The sequence below is a fragment of the Pygoscelis adeliae genome, unplaced genomic scaffold, assembly GCF_000699105.1.
Source record: "Pygoscelis adeliae isolate BGI_AS28 unplaced genomic scaffold, ASM69910v1 Scaffold587, whole genome shotgun sequence".
NCBI classification, from domain to species: domain Eukaryota; kingdom Metazoa; phylum Chordata; class Aves; order Sphenisciformes; family Spheniscidae; genus Pygoscelis; species Pygoscelis adeliae.
Genome location: NW_008825085.1, coordinates 361 through 16,269, shown reverse-complemented (window position 1 = coordinate 16,269; position 15,909 = coordinate 361). Strand labels below are relative to the sequence as shown.

The window sequence follows — 15,909 nt, the reverse complement described above, 5'->3', positions numbered from 1 at the left end:
CATCAGTATTTTGAGAAACGCCAAGTTTCCCCGCAGGGATCTGTCTGCTCATTTACGTGCTGCCTTGAAGAACACAGACGCATAATGTCTTCAGCAAGCGCCACACTGACGCCGTCTTCCTGGACACCCACCTTTCACTGCAGCTTTCTGCACTCAGCTTTCGTCACGGGATGCAGAGGAACCCGCCCGACTGTTCTGTGGCACTGGAACGCAGCACAAGCGGCACAAAGGCCAGGTGTAGCGTAAGGCTGTCGCCTTCAAGTCAGCAGAAGAGAACAAAATGGAGCTTGTTCAGTCACTCAGGTGCGCGTTTTCTCCACATTTCGTTCTGCCTAATTTTTACACAACTTCTGTATTTGTTTCCTGTTTCATTCTGAAGCTTTCAGAAATCCGACGTGTGAATATTCTTTGAAGTGGTTCTGAAACTATCAAACTATTTATTGTTTCTACCTGGGCAAGGGTTTGTCATAATCAAGGGAGGCTGAGCTGCTTTTAAGGGAAGGGAAAAATCAGCCATAACTAATTACAAGAAAAGTTACTGAGTAAGAGCAAGTTACTTGGAAACCTTTAAAGCTGTTTCTAGATCTGAGCTGGATAGCTGCGTTATCATAAAGACATCTGCTTTAATAATAATTAGAAGACAAAAATTGACTTTATATACTACCTAATGGACAGTGCTGCAGCTAGACAGCAGGCAGGGCTCCTGCCTGCAGATCTCGTAGGTGGCTCTTGTGCTGCTGCTGCTTGGCAGAGAAACGACACTGAAAGAATGACACGGCTGTCAACAGAACCGAATCCAGAAAGGGTACAAGAACCTGCTCAGAAAAATCCCGTAAATCCACGCAGCTTCAGACACAGCTCTGATACTCCTATCTTAGAAAATACACTTCCGTTGACAGAAGGAAACAGAAAGTCACCAAATCATCCTCCTGCTTTTACATACGAGGAATTTAGAGTTTTAAAAGGCACAAATAGCACCTCTGTTGGTGCTAAACTCCTATACATTTCCTATTGTGTTTAGCTGCCATCTTCCTCTCAAGATCCCCCTGCAGAACACATTTTGCCAGAAATGAGGCGATTAATTCTACTGCCATCTTCCATCAAACACAGCTTAAGGTCCACCACGAGATTTACATTAGAAATGCAGGTTTAGTTTGATAGGAAAAATAGTTTCAGCACTCAACAGCCGTTTGACGGCAGAACCACCCAACGGATGTGGTTGAAGTGGTCGAAGCAGGAACATTCAAGGCGTTCAGTACCGCTCTGAGGAGAAGAGAGAGTAACCTACACTACGCCTGGGAGAGCCCACCCCGACTCCTATCAAGGAAACTTCAGCAATAAGACATTCCACGGAGGTCGCTGCCTGCTCTGCACCGAACTACAGCGGCTGATGTATAAAATACCTGTCCGCAGGGCACGGTTTATACCACGTAGTTAAACGTCTACTCTTATGGACAGAAAATCTCTGCAAGACTCTCTTCGGCCTCACGAACACATTTCCACTGGTAGCAGCGGCAGAGTAAACAGAGGAGAAAAGGATTTAGTACGTAGGCAAGGCCTTTGTCACCAAACAGATACTTATCAAGTAATTTCTCATGACATGCACAACTGCTTCTGTAGTCACTGGCAACACAAATGGGATGATAAACAAACACAAAAACGGGATAGAAAATGGTAACAAATGATCTTAAAGGCAGTATACTAATACTTTAAGCATGCACCTAATTCAAACATGAGTGATGGAGTTGCCAGGTCTGAATCATGCAGATAAAAAAAGACTCAGGTCTAGAAAAATGCGTATAATCCTGCCAGCAAATTCTCAGTTCCATTCCACAGAATAAAAACAGTGATACATTCCTTTGACTGCAAATGGAGCGAAGCGAAGAAAAGATCTGATCACCTCGTAGTGCTGAAAAAACCTTTAAACCACCAGTCAAGACATTTACTTAGGAAGAAGTTTGAAAAAATGCAATACATCAGTTGTCTCTTCAGCATTAGGGGGCTAAAACCGCCTTCGTGGCGCGTAAACTCCAAACGCTGCTGTTGGAGCTAAACTTTCAGTGCACATTTCCAACTCACGTGTTTCGAATTTACATCTTCCTTTCTGACTCCATAACCACACAAATTTCCATCAAACACTGATCCAGGAATGAGTTGATATTTTTGCCCTAGGAATTAATGCAAACTGTACTGTCTAAAGTGCCCTTTTGCATTTTAGGTGCCTGCAAGTAGGACTGGGCTTAAAGGGCACCATAACTCAAACTCTAAGACAATTACACCCTCCTAAAATTTTTTTTAAAAAAACTATGGCCACAATATTCTTGAATCTTGATACTGGCAAAGTGAATATTTTATTTTCATGCACAGCTGCACGTGTATATATGCACGTTCAGCACTTTTTCTTTCAACATACTTACATCCAACTATCAATTTAGTGCCAAATTTAAGTGGGTCTGTCTCTCATTGAGTCAAACTGACTCAGATAGAACTTTAAACGCATTAGAAAATGCTGCTTGTCAGAGAAGGTTGGAGAATCAGTCTCAAAATAAATACCATCCCCAAGAATATTATGGCTTGGAAGAATTTCAAGAACTCGAGTCCCTGATGTCTGCAAAATGAAAAGGCCTTTGGAAATGCCCTCGCATCAATACTTTTTACCTATTTGGAATAAAAAATATATATTATTTATAAAATAAAGAGAGCAGGCCAAAGAAGATTGGCCAGAATCACTCTATAAAACTGTTCTGTTCGCTCTGTAACTTAAACTTATAAAGCCTTGGAACATCTGGATAGCAGGATTTCTGGAGAAGCACTCTAGAATGCAGATTCCAATCAGACGATACTTCGTGATGTTTTCTCATCTTGAAGATCCACTTGTTTTCTGCCCCTCAAAACTGAAGTCCATGCCAAGAGAAGGGATGTCGACTCCTGAGAGGGAAGCTGGAATTTAAATAAAGAAAAACGTGCAACTATAAGCACTGATCTGACGAGCAATAGATGGCTGTCTAATCTTGACTTCGACCATCGTTTTAAAGCCCTGTAGAACCACAGGGAAAATGCTGTTTTTTCACTCCCTCGGTAGAATGGCAGTATGCAGTCCTCACTGACAATCGACAGAAAAAATACTTTGGGGTTTTTCTTCTCAGTGGAAGAAAATGGAATCGCATCTACAACGTGCAAGAAGCCCATTTATAAAAATCTCGAGTTGCCCTATTCGTGCGCGGAACGAGGCAGTGGATCACGGTGCTTTGCCATACAATACAGTTATTCAACACTCACAGAAAATAGAGGGGCAAATTCTATTTGACTGTTCCACCTCCTGCAAGTGGGACAGCAGAGGACACTCCTTGAATCTTTGTCAATTAGACTCCACTGTGAAAACATTTTCATAGAGACCGAGGAGGACACAGCCTGCAGCTTACTGCAACGGTACATGTGCGGGATATCTCCCCACTGTTATGGAAGTCAGAACAGATCATAGACCAGTGAACATCCTGGTAGCAGCATCTTCCCCAAACGGTATCATCTTTTGTTGTACCCAAGTTTCTCCAGGGTGAAAAAAGAGAGTAGCAGCTGATGTGGGCATCACAAGTCACTTCCATTTATTCCTAACTGCGACTTGGTTGGTCTCAACTTCAGTTTCTTTTAGGACTGTATCGGCACCTTCCCACACCTTTCACGAATCACTGAACAACTTCCAATCTTGTAATTGTACAAGTTAGTGGCAAGAGTTGTTCCTGCCACATTTACCAGAGGAGCTGCAGGTTTTGTACCCTCCCCTACAAACAGCTTTCGGCTCTTGTGTCAACTGCGTCAACCCAGGGCTACTGGATAGCCACTGTTTTCTTTTAGGTTCTCTTAAACAGTGTATTTCTGGACAAGCTGGAGAAATATTGGTGAAATACTACCATGCAAAGATGCATCAACACAATACTCTGGTGAGAGGGTCTCTGCCCTTCAGTGGGCTCAAGGCCTAGGTGGCATGCCACTATCACAGCTGCAACCACTCCAAAGCCAGCGTGAAGGTCTGCACTCCACTGCCTTCAGCATGTTAGATGACTCTGCCCGAGCACGGGGCAGATGCCACTGTCAAAGTCAAAGCCTGTCCAACATTACCTACCGATTTCCCTGCAGGTAATGAAGGTAATGAAGAAAGAAATACTGACCTTTCTGAGCAAGCTTCATACTGCCGCATTTTCAAACTGCTATGTCTCCCTTTCTATGGCAAGGGATGAAGCTTCACCAGAATCTATACAATGAAAAACAAAGTAGTTAGAGGTAAGTAAATCTGTTTTTCTCACCGAGAATATATTTTTCACTAAGCGTGGGAGTGCGTTTTTAAGAATCGTTCCAAATAAAGAGAGACAACCACTTGTCAGAGCTAACTGAACAGCAGTATTTAAACTGAGATTACTCTATTATTGGCTTTATCTATTTTATGACTGTGTCACAAGCTTTAAAGCCAGAAAGACAAATAAAGATCTTTCAGTTTTAATGGAACATTTCAGGCCTTTCTGGTTAGAAAATTATACTGGTTTACTTCTACTGTGTAAGATGGAATCTGAAAACGCTAAGCTTAGAGCACTTCATTTGCTGATGCCTTACAAAAAAGAAAAGCAGCGGTGAGAAAACAAGGAAGAGTAAAACATCATTTGTGCCTACAACGCAGCCTCCTAAAACCCTTCTGTCAGGTGGGGGTGAAGGTACCAAAGCTTAATGAACCAGGAAATCATGTTCTCTGAATAGCATTGGGTTAATACAGCCGTGGTAGAAATACATGGTAATACATTTCATGCACTCACGGTAAGTTTATTCCTCAACGTTTTCACTTGCAAAATAAAAATGTCATTTTTCTACGAAGACACACAGTTTCAGCCCAAATCTTGGAAAACTGAAAGCTGTGGAGGTCAGACCTAAGCTATATATAGGCAGCACAGAAATTTCCACCTTAAACCTATGTAGAGAGGTTGAGGCAGTTGGGCTTGTTTCATCTGATGAAGAGGAAGCTCGGGGTCAATCTAACAGCAGTCTACAACCTTGTGGAGACTGTTTGAAACGACAGCCGGCCTGAAAGCAGCTCATACCTCATATTCAAGGGAAACAGCATCCCGCTGATCGTAGGCAACAACAACATTTTGCTCTACTGTAGAACTGTATTATTACAGTAACTAATACCCAAGAAATGCAAAGCAATTCATGTGCATAAATCTATCTTCATAACCTGCCTCAGAGAGAGGAAGGTTATCATGCTGTATTTCTCCCCAACTGCAGAACACTGTTAAGTGAAACATGCTGTCCTATAAAAAAAATTAAAAAGTCTGTGGCAGCTATAGGAATAGGATCCAATTCCCAAATTCATACTTCTAGAGTTGTTCCCATGCCTGCCAAAACCAGGATCTTAAAACCGTATTGCTCTGTAGACACCTTATACTGATCTCGCACTGTTCAGTTCTAAAATCCAGAGCTCGTTGTAAGACATGATGGTCAAAATGCAAGAACGGCACCAAGCAGTGTCAAAAATCAATTTGCCACAGAACTTTCTTTCATTTTCTCCAAATGATTTTTCCCTGTGAAGGTAAAGGAAGAAAAACAAAAAGCAAACACTTCCCCCTTATCCCTCAATGATACATACACAATAAATAAATTTGCCTAGGCCTCTTGTTTCCTTATTAAGTGTAAAAAGAATCAGTGCTATTTCCGTTATCAGGTTATTTTCATATTTATTAGCACAGACATCTATTTTACCACGCAAAATCTAATCCATTTATTCAGATGGGAAGTTCCAGAGAACAGCCCTTTATTCTGCATACCTTTAGGAAAGCATACGATCCGAATGTCAAAGGGAACTGATAGAAGGATATATAAGACCTGCTGGCTCGGGGACATTAGTCTCACTGAAATTTCACTATAAACTTTTTATGGAACATCTTTTTTCATCTAATTGATTTAGCAGCTGCAGGTCTGATCCACATGCAAAACCATATTGGTTTTCCTAAATATATTTACCAGTTAATTTAGTCGAACTGACGCGGATTCCTACACAGGTATCCCTCCACCGTTTCAAAACTGATCATAAGGCAGTCATCGATGCAGGGTTTAGCACTGCTTTAACTTAATCTTTTTCTGTCGGACACAATTTAACCATTTATATTGTGCCTAAAATCCAGAGATGCAAACCTCGTCTTTTGTCTCAGTTTACTGAATTGGCCAATACACCGTTGCACTGTCTGCACAATCTCTGCTCACTTCCGACATCTAAGTAGCTTTTTAAATTTCCCGACGGATAGAAATCCCGTCCCTACAGCCACAACAGATGACTCCTCTACTCGAAGGACTGCTGTGCCAAATTAGCCGGTATCTCAGGACATGAAGCTCCTTTAATTAGACTCCTACCGATTTGAATGTAAATTCAAATCACATGCCTTCGGACACCTGAAGCTTCATCACACCAACAGAGATCTCAACTTCCACCTATTCCTCTGGATACGCTGGTTTCTGCTGGGAAGATGTTACTTAGTAGAGATGACAAATTTTTCAAGATGAGAACAATTTGGGAAAGATTTGATTCATATACTGAAGCCTTTTGTAAGTTTAAATGAAACACATGATTAAATTAATAAATCAATCTAAGAGATGAGATGTTGCTATAAAGGTACAGAAATGGCTGTCCTGTCCGAGGCTCCACAAGACAAAGAGTGCAAGCATTCACAGTACTGAAACACCCGCGACCAACACGTCAAATACATTCTAGAGGAGTTCTTTGAAAAAACTGATAACCTTATAAGCTGCCAGCATGTGATTCGGGGTAGCTCTCTGGCTAGACAGACTAAACAGATGCCTATGAATAAGGGATGAGCATTAATAAATCTGAAAAAAATTCAAATTACCGTGAATTTGGAAGCAAGTGTTTTCAGTCTCTGGCTAAGAAATGAAACAAAAGGTCTCCCACAATATTTTTCTCCCTGCAAAAGCCTTAGCAAGGCCAGGATTAAGGAAAAAAAAAAACAAACCAACCAGGAAGGGCACATTTAAACATCCATATCACAGAAAAAAGGACAACCCTGTGGGTAAGATGATTGAGAAGCTGGCCCGTACACTCCTGGGACCTAGACGAAGCTACCTCATCTCCTTGCTTTCAGTTGGGCTTGTCCTCTCCTCATGAATCTCCCAGTCCCCTTAATGCTCATCTCCCCCAATATCCACATGGGAACTGATTTTGCAGTTGTGGGGGCTTAAAAATGCCCTGCTTTATGCAGACACAGAATAATCAGGGCGGAAGCAAAAGCCTGCAATAATGCAGTTAGGCACAATATCATTACACAAAGAAACATTTCATCAAGCTCCTCATTTTTTCATTATTTCTGTGGTGTTTCTCTCTCTCCTGCACGAGCCTGGAGTGAGGGACTCAGCTGATGAGGAGGCCCTTCATTACTCCTGCTACCTAACACAAGCGCACGAGCAATTACAGGTGAAACTCCAGGAGGCAAGGGACCCCACTTAAATACAAGAGGGCAGTTGTTACTCTGACCTCGGTGCAGCTGGCAGTGCCATCTCCTAAGACTGCAAGACTGAAAAATCTGAGCCTTCGTGTTTCCTCAACTCCTGCTCTGCCTGATATCCAGGTAATAGGAAAAAGAACAAACCTGGTACCTTTTCTTATACAACTCCCTCTCCCCCAACATCTCTTATATCAATCAAAATGACGCACAGACAGTTGTTATCTGTGGTAGCAGAATGGTACAGCAAAGAGCTTAGAGAAAAATGCTCCATGAGATGGATTTATGCTGTATCACAAAACCATTTACTCAAAAATATTTTACATGTGTTACACGGTTGGATTCGATGATCTTAAAGGTCTTTTCCAATCTAAATGATTCTATGATTACTGAATCGATCATGACCCTACCTGGTGGTCATGGAGAGCTGCAGAACTTGCAGAGTGCAAGATTCAGGCAACCCTGCCTGCTGTGGAGCTTTTTGATGAAAGCTCTGTGCATCACCCTGCTCACGAAACCGGATCAGCGGCAAGGCTGAAAGCTGCATTACAAGTGTCGGTTACTCTCAGTCCTGCAGCACCGGCCACAGAAGCATCCAGGGAAGGGTGTCAGCTTCCTCCCCTCCCAACCACACACACTGCCCCGATCTCCATGTGGGATTTCATCTTGCAAAATTCCGATGTTCAGACTGAGAGCTGAGAGGAGGATTTGCCTGTTTGTAAGAAAAATAAAGGGAAGTGGATTTCCCCCAACGTTTGCTCTAGCAGCTGAATTCCAGTTCCACGTCACTGATTTGTAGACATAAAAAGGACACAATCCCCTTATCTAGGGCATTCTTTTATTTGTAGTTCCCACCTTCACCTCACAGCCACTGCAAAAAAATTAAAACTTCTCCAATCGTGGACCAAGATCCACATACTAACAAGAAGCCATCTACTCACAGCGTGCGTTCAGCCTGTTTTTTCACCTTTGTCTATAACTTTGTGTAGGCTCAGTTTGGCTTTTACAGTCCAGTATGAGGTTCTAATTTTATCAATATGACAGTTCCACAGCTTCTTGGAATAAGATTGCAAACTATTTTTTCACTGAGAAAGACTAGTAGAGTAGAATAGAATAGAATATTTCAGTTGGAAGGAACCTACAACCATCATCTAGTTTAACTGCCTGTAAATGTCATTTAGTTTATAAGCACTATAAATCGTGGGATTTCATATAAGCTCCAGATTCAGATTCTGGCATCTGATCTGGCCAAAAATCGTCTCACTGTCAAACGTTTTCATACTTAAGAATTAATTTTCTATTCAGAGAATTTATACTTTGTAAAAGTTGGAAGGTTCCGACTCATTCCTAAAGGAGTTATTTTAAGCATCATAAACAATACACAGAGATGCCATATTTTGTTATTTTTAAAGCCAATGTGTGTTACCTTATAACCGCCAAAATGTATAGAACAAACCAGGAAGAACAGGTAGTTTTCTAACACACAAATACGAACTAATTAAAGCAGTTAATCTGAAGAAAAGCTGAAATGAGCCTCTTCAGTCCTACTGACAGAATCCTGGAGAGGGTATTTGCCCAGCAGTATGTGAAGCGTGCCATGGAAAAAACCACAGGCTGTTTATTTTGCCGTGGAATAACTTGAACAAACAGCTGCAGGTTAAGACCTAACCAGAGACTGAAGAGCAAACACTGTGCTGTTAGGATTAAAGAGCTCATTGCACAGTACCTCACGCGTGTATAGAAATGTTCACATGAAAAGTTTCTGCTACCCCCTTTAACCAAGACTACAGTCCTCCTCAGAGGTTCCCAAACATACATTGTGCACAGAAGACTAAAATGCATATCCTGAAAGGGAACATTATCAACAAAGTTTCTGAAAACTATTCTGTGGCAATAAAGAGCGTGACTAAGGAAATCACATCTCTGAACACTAAGGCAGTGATATTTGGTTCTCCAAGTATACTTGCTTGATCCACTAATTATAGTAACCTGAGAATTAATTAACACTTTCACCGTTCCTTAAAGGGAAAAGAAGAGTGAGATTATCTATTTCTTTTAAAGGGAACCTGTGGATGGAATCCTTGCTCCACAGAAAAAAAAAAATGGGCCCACGCTTAACTTACTGACAGAACTTCTGAACCCTCAAACATGGTAACTCTGACACGAACCCTGATATCCTGATGCATACTGTATTCTCCAAAGACCAAAGCTTGCAGGGAAATATGCAAGGGAAAAAAAAAAAAGTTCAAACAGAGAAATGTTAACAGTAAAGAATCATTAAACTAATTTTGGATCCATCTAACAGAAATCATCGAAGAATGGATATACATATAAACTCTTTCTTCTAATAGGACACCCATAGCATAAAAGGTATGTTTACATTTCAGAAACTGATCAAATCCATTGTACAAACACGCCAGTTCACCTAGAGTTGCTCTCAGCACATATATTTCTTCTAAGGAGATTAGGGCATAGCTAGGCAAGCATCAAAACCAAATGAACTGCTTTACTCTTGTAATAAAGCTGAACAAACAAAGTATAAAATAGCTTCCTAAATGTATCACTGCATTCAGATGTTTCCATGCATGTTTTCACAAACTCTCAGAGGATAAATGCACTTTAAAAAAAAAATCCTAGTCTTTTCATTTTTACAGGCACAGCTTTATGTCTTCAATAACTGTGCTGCATGCAGCAACATTTGCATATAAATACACTCAGTTTGTGGAAATTTCAATTTCTCTCTGCAACTTGTAACAACCTCTCAGTTCATTTACTTGCAAGTAGAAAGCTTCTAAAAAAAAAAAAAAAAGAAAAAAGAGTCGACTCCAAAGTAGGGCTGCTTTTTATTCTGTATTCATTAGCCAAGTCAGAGCTGCCCGGTGACTTAGCCAACACAATTTTTTTATTTGATTAGCTCTTATAATTAATCCGTTATTTAGTCACTGTAGGTCAAGACACAACTAATTTCCTTTAGCGTTACCTTACCATGAGGCTCTTCATCTATTCCATCATCTTCCCATTGCTCTTCATTTGCTAGGAGAGGATTCTGAGCTTCACACAAAGCTCTCATTGGGAAAAAATGTCCATCGCCCTGGCTGCATAGAAAAAGGAGAGAAAGACACCGTAAAAAGCAGCAAGTGACTCCGAAGGATGACAATTTCTACACGTTTTATCTGCAAATAAAGTTTTCTGTTGACTGTATTTCCGATGTTTACTTAAAATTATTTTTAAGTTTTGAAAAATACTGTGTTTATTTGTTGTGGCAGCTCAGATACCAAGTCTTACTAGCAAGTAGTTTGGTCCTCAATTCTGTCAAGCTCTCTGGAGAATAAAAGTGCAAACCGATAGCCTGGAATTAAGTAATTTTTAGCAGAACTTAAATGTGCCTAACTTGATCGAGTCATTCGGATACAGAAAAAAAACATTAAAAAATTAACTTATGGACAGCCAGAAGTGTGAGAGGAACTAAGGAAAACATTTATGTCAAAGGAGCAATTTATACCATAGATATAAATTTTACCATAGGTACAAATTGTATCGATTTATACCATAGATTCTTCAGGGCAGAAATTACACTCCTGTGTTTGAATGACACCCAATAGAAAATGGCCCCAATCTTAGTTAGATGGTGCTGAAAGGACAAATAAAAGAACCACTTTCCTAGGACCTAAACCTGTACACAAAATGGGGGAAAAAAAAACCCAAACACTCTGCAAAGATCTAACGTTGCAAAAGCTTGTTTGGCTTCACTACTGCCCAAATAGAAATGTGTATCTGGATATCAAACGAGTTTGAGAGTACGTTCAAATTCATGTAATGTAAACTCACAAAGTTAAAAACTAGGTGTTCTAGCTTGGTCTGCACCGTACTGTATTCCCTAACAACCAGCAGCATAGACAGAGGAACTGTAAACTAGCTGAAGTGCCTTCTTCCTCCGATAATTTATCTTTATGCAAGGAAAACAACCCGAGTGTTCTCCCTGCGACGACTAGACACACCGGTAATGCGCCTCTGCTAGCGCTTCAATGCTGCCTTTCATTAACAGAAAGGCTTTCTGTGCTAATATTTTCCCTTTAACTATACTTAAGAGTGGAAAAGAGATGGCAGTGGGGATGCAACTGGGCCTTAGACATTGCTACTTGAAAAAGTTGGGAACTGCTGTGCCAGGAAGTTATTTTAAATTGTGCCCAATTACTAAAGGAATTAAATTCCAGTGTACTTTACTACTGGTCTGCTAAGTGCCAAAACAACATTTTCCCCTACATTAAGAAACATAAACTGCTTCAGGCAGAGGAGTCTGACAGATGAAGAAAACGGCATCTTGGAAGTGAACACCCATCCACACAGGAGTCCAGGAGGAGTTCAAACACCCTGTGCAGCGCATTTAGCCCTCAAAAACCTTTCCCTTCCAGACTTCTGGTGAACCGGATTAACACAGATGATCTTTGTTGGTGCATTTACAATGATGGACAATAGTAGTCAGCCAAGCCACACAATAATAGGCGTAACGCATGAGGCTGCAGCAGACATTTAGAAGCCAGTCCCTTCAGTTAATTGTATCAGCTCTTAGCACTGACTTGATTATTACTTACCTAGAGGCAATAGGTAGTAACCAGAGCTTTTTTTCTTCTCCAAACACTTGCTGAAGATTCTTTACAAAGCCAAGATTGAATCCATTTTTATCTGGGCCATTTTGAAACACTGGAGCTGAGAAAGCCTCTACACACAAATGCAATTTCAGTGAAGAAAACAAAAATCAATGCCAAATACTCTGGAACAGGATTGTGCATGTTGTGGCCGTCTAAAGACAACATGATTTAACAGAGTATGAACTAGCATTACAAAGATACAAAGTTTGAAAGTAACAGTTTTTTTTCATTTTGTAAGCCTGTAAAGACTTTCAAACTGAAGGAAGGAATTTGGTCTTGCAGCTGAACCACATGGAACAGTCAAACCAAACTACGAGCGGTTTGTTTCATCTAGAGAATAGAGTTAAAAGATCTTTGCGTGAGACTTGTGGAAATTCAGTGGGTAGACATTTCTAAGTAAAAAATCTGCAGAATTAAGTAGGTTGGTCTTCAATGCATATTTCAGAAGTGGCACTGGAGATTTAAATTGCCTCATTCATTAATGATATAATGAACAAGCATTAGGAACAAACATATGCAAATAGACCCTCTGTTATGGCGAGACATAAAATTAAGAAAAGAGAGGGGAGGAGAACCTAGAGTGCACTAGAAACAATTTTATCTACCTTCTAAGCTGCTGCAGAGGTCTGCTGTTTTAAAGTTAATAACTATACAGAATCTGAATATTTGCTTAAACTCTTGATAGTGTATGTTTTGTTATGCAACTTTATCCAAAAAGCTTTAAAAATTGAACAACATTTCTCTGAGGAAGGACAAAGAAATCACTCGACAAAATCATACCGTTTCAGATTTTCATTTCAATGGTTTTACAGTCATAACTTCTTTGCCTTTGTCAATGAAGATGGACGCTGTTTTTCCCAACCTTACTAGGCTGTTTTAGGATGCGCTCCAGCACATGAGCATAAAGAATCATTATTCCTGAAAAGCTGCACTCATTTCACAGCAAATGTAGTTATACATATGCATAACATTTTTATAATTGGACTTTTACACTTTAAGGTTCTCGTTTCCCTAACAAAGCTTTTGTCACGCCAGCTAATAAATGCAGCTCATTTGAACTGACAATTTTCTGCAGCATTGTGCCAAGATCTTAAATCTTCCTCCCCTCATAAGCCAGCGGGAATGTATAGGAGTAGAACACAAATGCCCTTTTTTTTTTCTCTTTTTTTTCTTCTTACAGCACTTTTGGTGTATGTTACTTAAAGAAGTAAGACACAAGAGCCTTACCTAAAGTAGATCTGTTTCTACTAACGAGCCAACAATGGTAGCCAAACAGAAACATTAGGCTTACGAAGAACATGACCGCCACAAAGAGGAGGAAAAGGACGTGGAATTTGGAACGTCCATTAGTCAGTTCACCCTGGAAAGAAAAGCAACACGGAACAAGTGATAGGAACAAATAAAAGCTGGAAATTCCTTGTTCCGAGAGAGAAGAAAGATCTCCTCTAAAACTCCCATTTGGAGTTCTCCAACTCGTGTACACAAAAGTCACGCCTGACTATAAAAAGCAAGAAGAGGCAAAGAAATGATCTGGTTCATTTCCCCTCCTGTAACCGCAGCAGAAGGAGTGGGGCTTTGCTACTAACGTCTTGTCTCTAACAGAGCCAGTACACTCACAGCTTCCCACCTGGGCACAAGAAACGTGCCCTGTGCCCACAGGGAAATAAGCAGGCACAAGCTCTTGAAGCCCTGCTTACGTTCTGCTGCGTCTCCTGCCCACATATGACAATTCTGCACCTCTTGCAATATAAGGCATGCCAAGAAAACCTGCCCTCCACCGCTATAGCGATCAGGTAGCCTTAGCACTGAGCATAGGTGGTTTGGAAGAGTTTAAAAGCCAAGCGGGATCTTACAAGCAGAAGAAACGCTTATTTCCTTCTACCGCAGAAGAGTCAAGTGCCAGAGATCCCCATGAGCATACACCTACAGATGGGCTGTGGGGACCTCAAAGTAACAAAAATGACTTCTCAGCCTTTGCACATCCCGTATATGCAGCCACAGAGCTCAAGCCTGTGTGCCTTTCTTAGCATAAGAAACAATTCCTGCTAGCGTCCCATGAGCATCTCGGGAGGCATTTTATGTAAGTGATTAGCCATTAAACCAACAGAAATTTAATAAATTAATGCACAGCAAAGTGAAGTTACTTAAACACGGTCATACAGAGTTAGCAGCTGAGGGGACACAAAAAAACCTGGAGACAAAAGGCCAGTCTCTTACTGGAACTGTCAGTTGGCATTGCTTGCGTACGAATGATAATCGATAACTGAGGCAGCAGCATACTTTATTTCAGTCAACTTTTAAATTGAGCAAGGAGTCAGGTGGGGATTATAAAATGAACACCGTTTTTTGGTATCGTTCAGTAAATATGTACAGATCAGTGCCAGGATGTTATACCTCTGTGATAACCAGAGGAGAGAAGGGAGCAGATATGCTTCAAGAAATTAAGATTTTGGAAACCATCGGTTAGAGTAAACAGCAGCGTAGCAATCCCAGGATCTCCACTCTATGCCTTCACTTATTTGCTCTAAGTGCAAGGGACCTAATCCTTAAGACACCAACACAGAGAAAGCGGAAACAAAAATATGCCCAGGCAGTTCAGGAAGCAACGTAAAAGAAAACCACCCACCCACAATTAATGGTTTTCTGTAATATGACTGAAATACGTAGGAGGTATTCTTGCAACCACTTTAAAAGCTTCAAATGTTGACAACTAAGAATTTATACCTAGAAGACAATTATTTCCATAATCAGTAGAAGTTTGGGGTTTTTTAATATACGGAGATATGGCCAGACAACAACACCCTTACTTGGATTTGGGAAGATTAACCACATTTATGTCCAAGAGCCTAACCTAACTCAAGCAGTGTTTATCCCTATGTAACACCTCTAATTTCAGTGGTATGAGTCATGATATACCCTAATGTCTATTGAAAAGGCACCAGAACATTTGTGTAAACAGCAATCCTGGGCTCTCTTTCAGTGAAGCATGTCTGCTTTTGAATGACATTTGAGTTTTCCAAACTAAGAAACCTGTGGTAAGTTTCCAAAGATTCTGAGATACATACATGCGAACACAAGAACAGGAAAAGGATATAACTTCTTTGCCAGAAGCTAACTCTACAATTTGGAATTCCTGAAGTCTATTTGCTTCTCGCTTTGCGCATTTCAGACGTATAATGGGAGTTACACTCAAAAAAGGGCACAGGAAAACACCTTACGGAAGAAACGCAGACCCTCCATTCACTGAAAGCAAAAAAGTAACACGAGTGACTGAACCCCACCAGACTCACAGGATATGAAAAAGTAACCACATTTCACAACTTACTGTCCAGTACTTAATGAAATACTTGAAGACTGTTGCAGCAATATACAAGCAATACAACAAAGAATAGGCTAAGAACAGTAGAAAGAATTTGTAGTTAGAAAATCCAATGCAGTTATTCACCCTAGAGAACAAAAGCAAAGTTGAAGTCAGGATACGTACAGCGCACGGTTGTAACAATGAGTACTACAATTTCTTTTGGTTCTATTAAGCCTCTCGAGTATATGACACAATTTCGTCAATAAATAGCTCCCCTTAGTGGTCAAAATGAAATATAACGAAAGTCTTTTTGCTTTTCACTCGAGGAATTCTTGCTAAGCCAAGTAAAAGGACAGTTTGTATTTCTGGAACCTGTTTTAAAGTTGGTACCACTGGTAAATTTGTCAGAGGTAGGCTCTAATTACTCAATGCCTGTTTCTTGTCTGCAAAGGTAATCAGACCT

The 15,909-nt window shown here is 40.6% G+C and overlaps 1 protein-coding gene across 1 annotated transcript; it reads right to left on the bottom strand.

Moving 5' to 3' along the window:
• Positions 1 to 1,687: 1,687 nt before the first annotated feature.
• Positions 1,688 to 15,653, bottom strand: LOC103919472 (palmitoyltransferase ZDHHC15-like; the record flags this gene model as incomplete). Its single annotated transcript, XM_009326984.1, has 6 exons — positions 1,688 to 2,940; positions 4,167 to 4,249; positions 10,482 to 10,591; positions 12,089 to 12,215; positions 13,373 to 13,505; positions 15,471 to 15,653. Coding segments are annotated over 5 exons (597 nt in total), but the record flags the coding sequence as incomplete, so codon positions are not given.
• Positions 15,654 to 15,909: the final 256 nt, after the last annotated feature.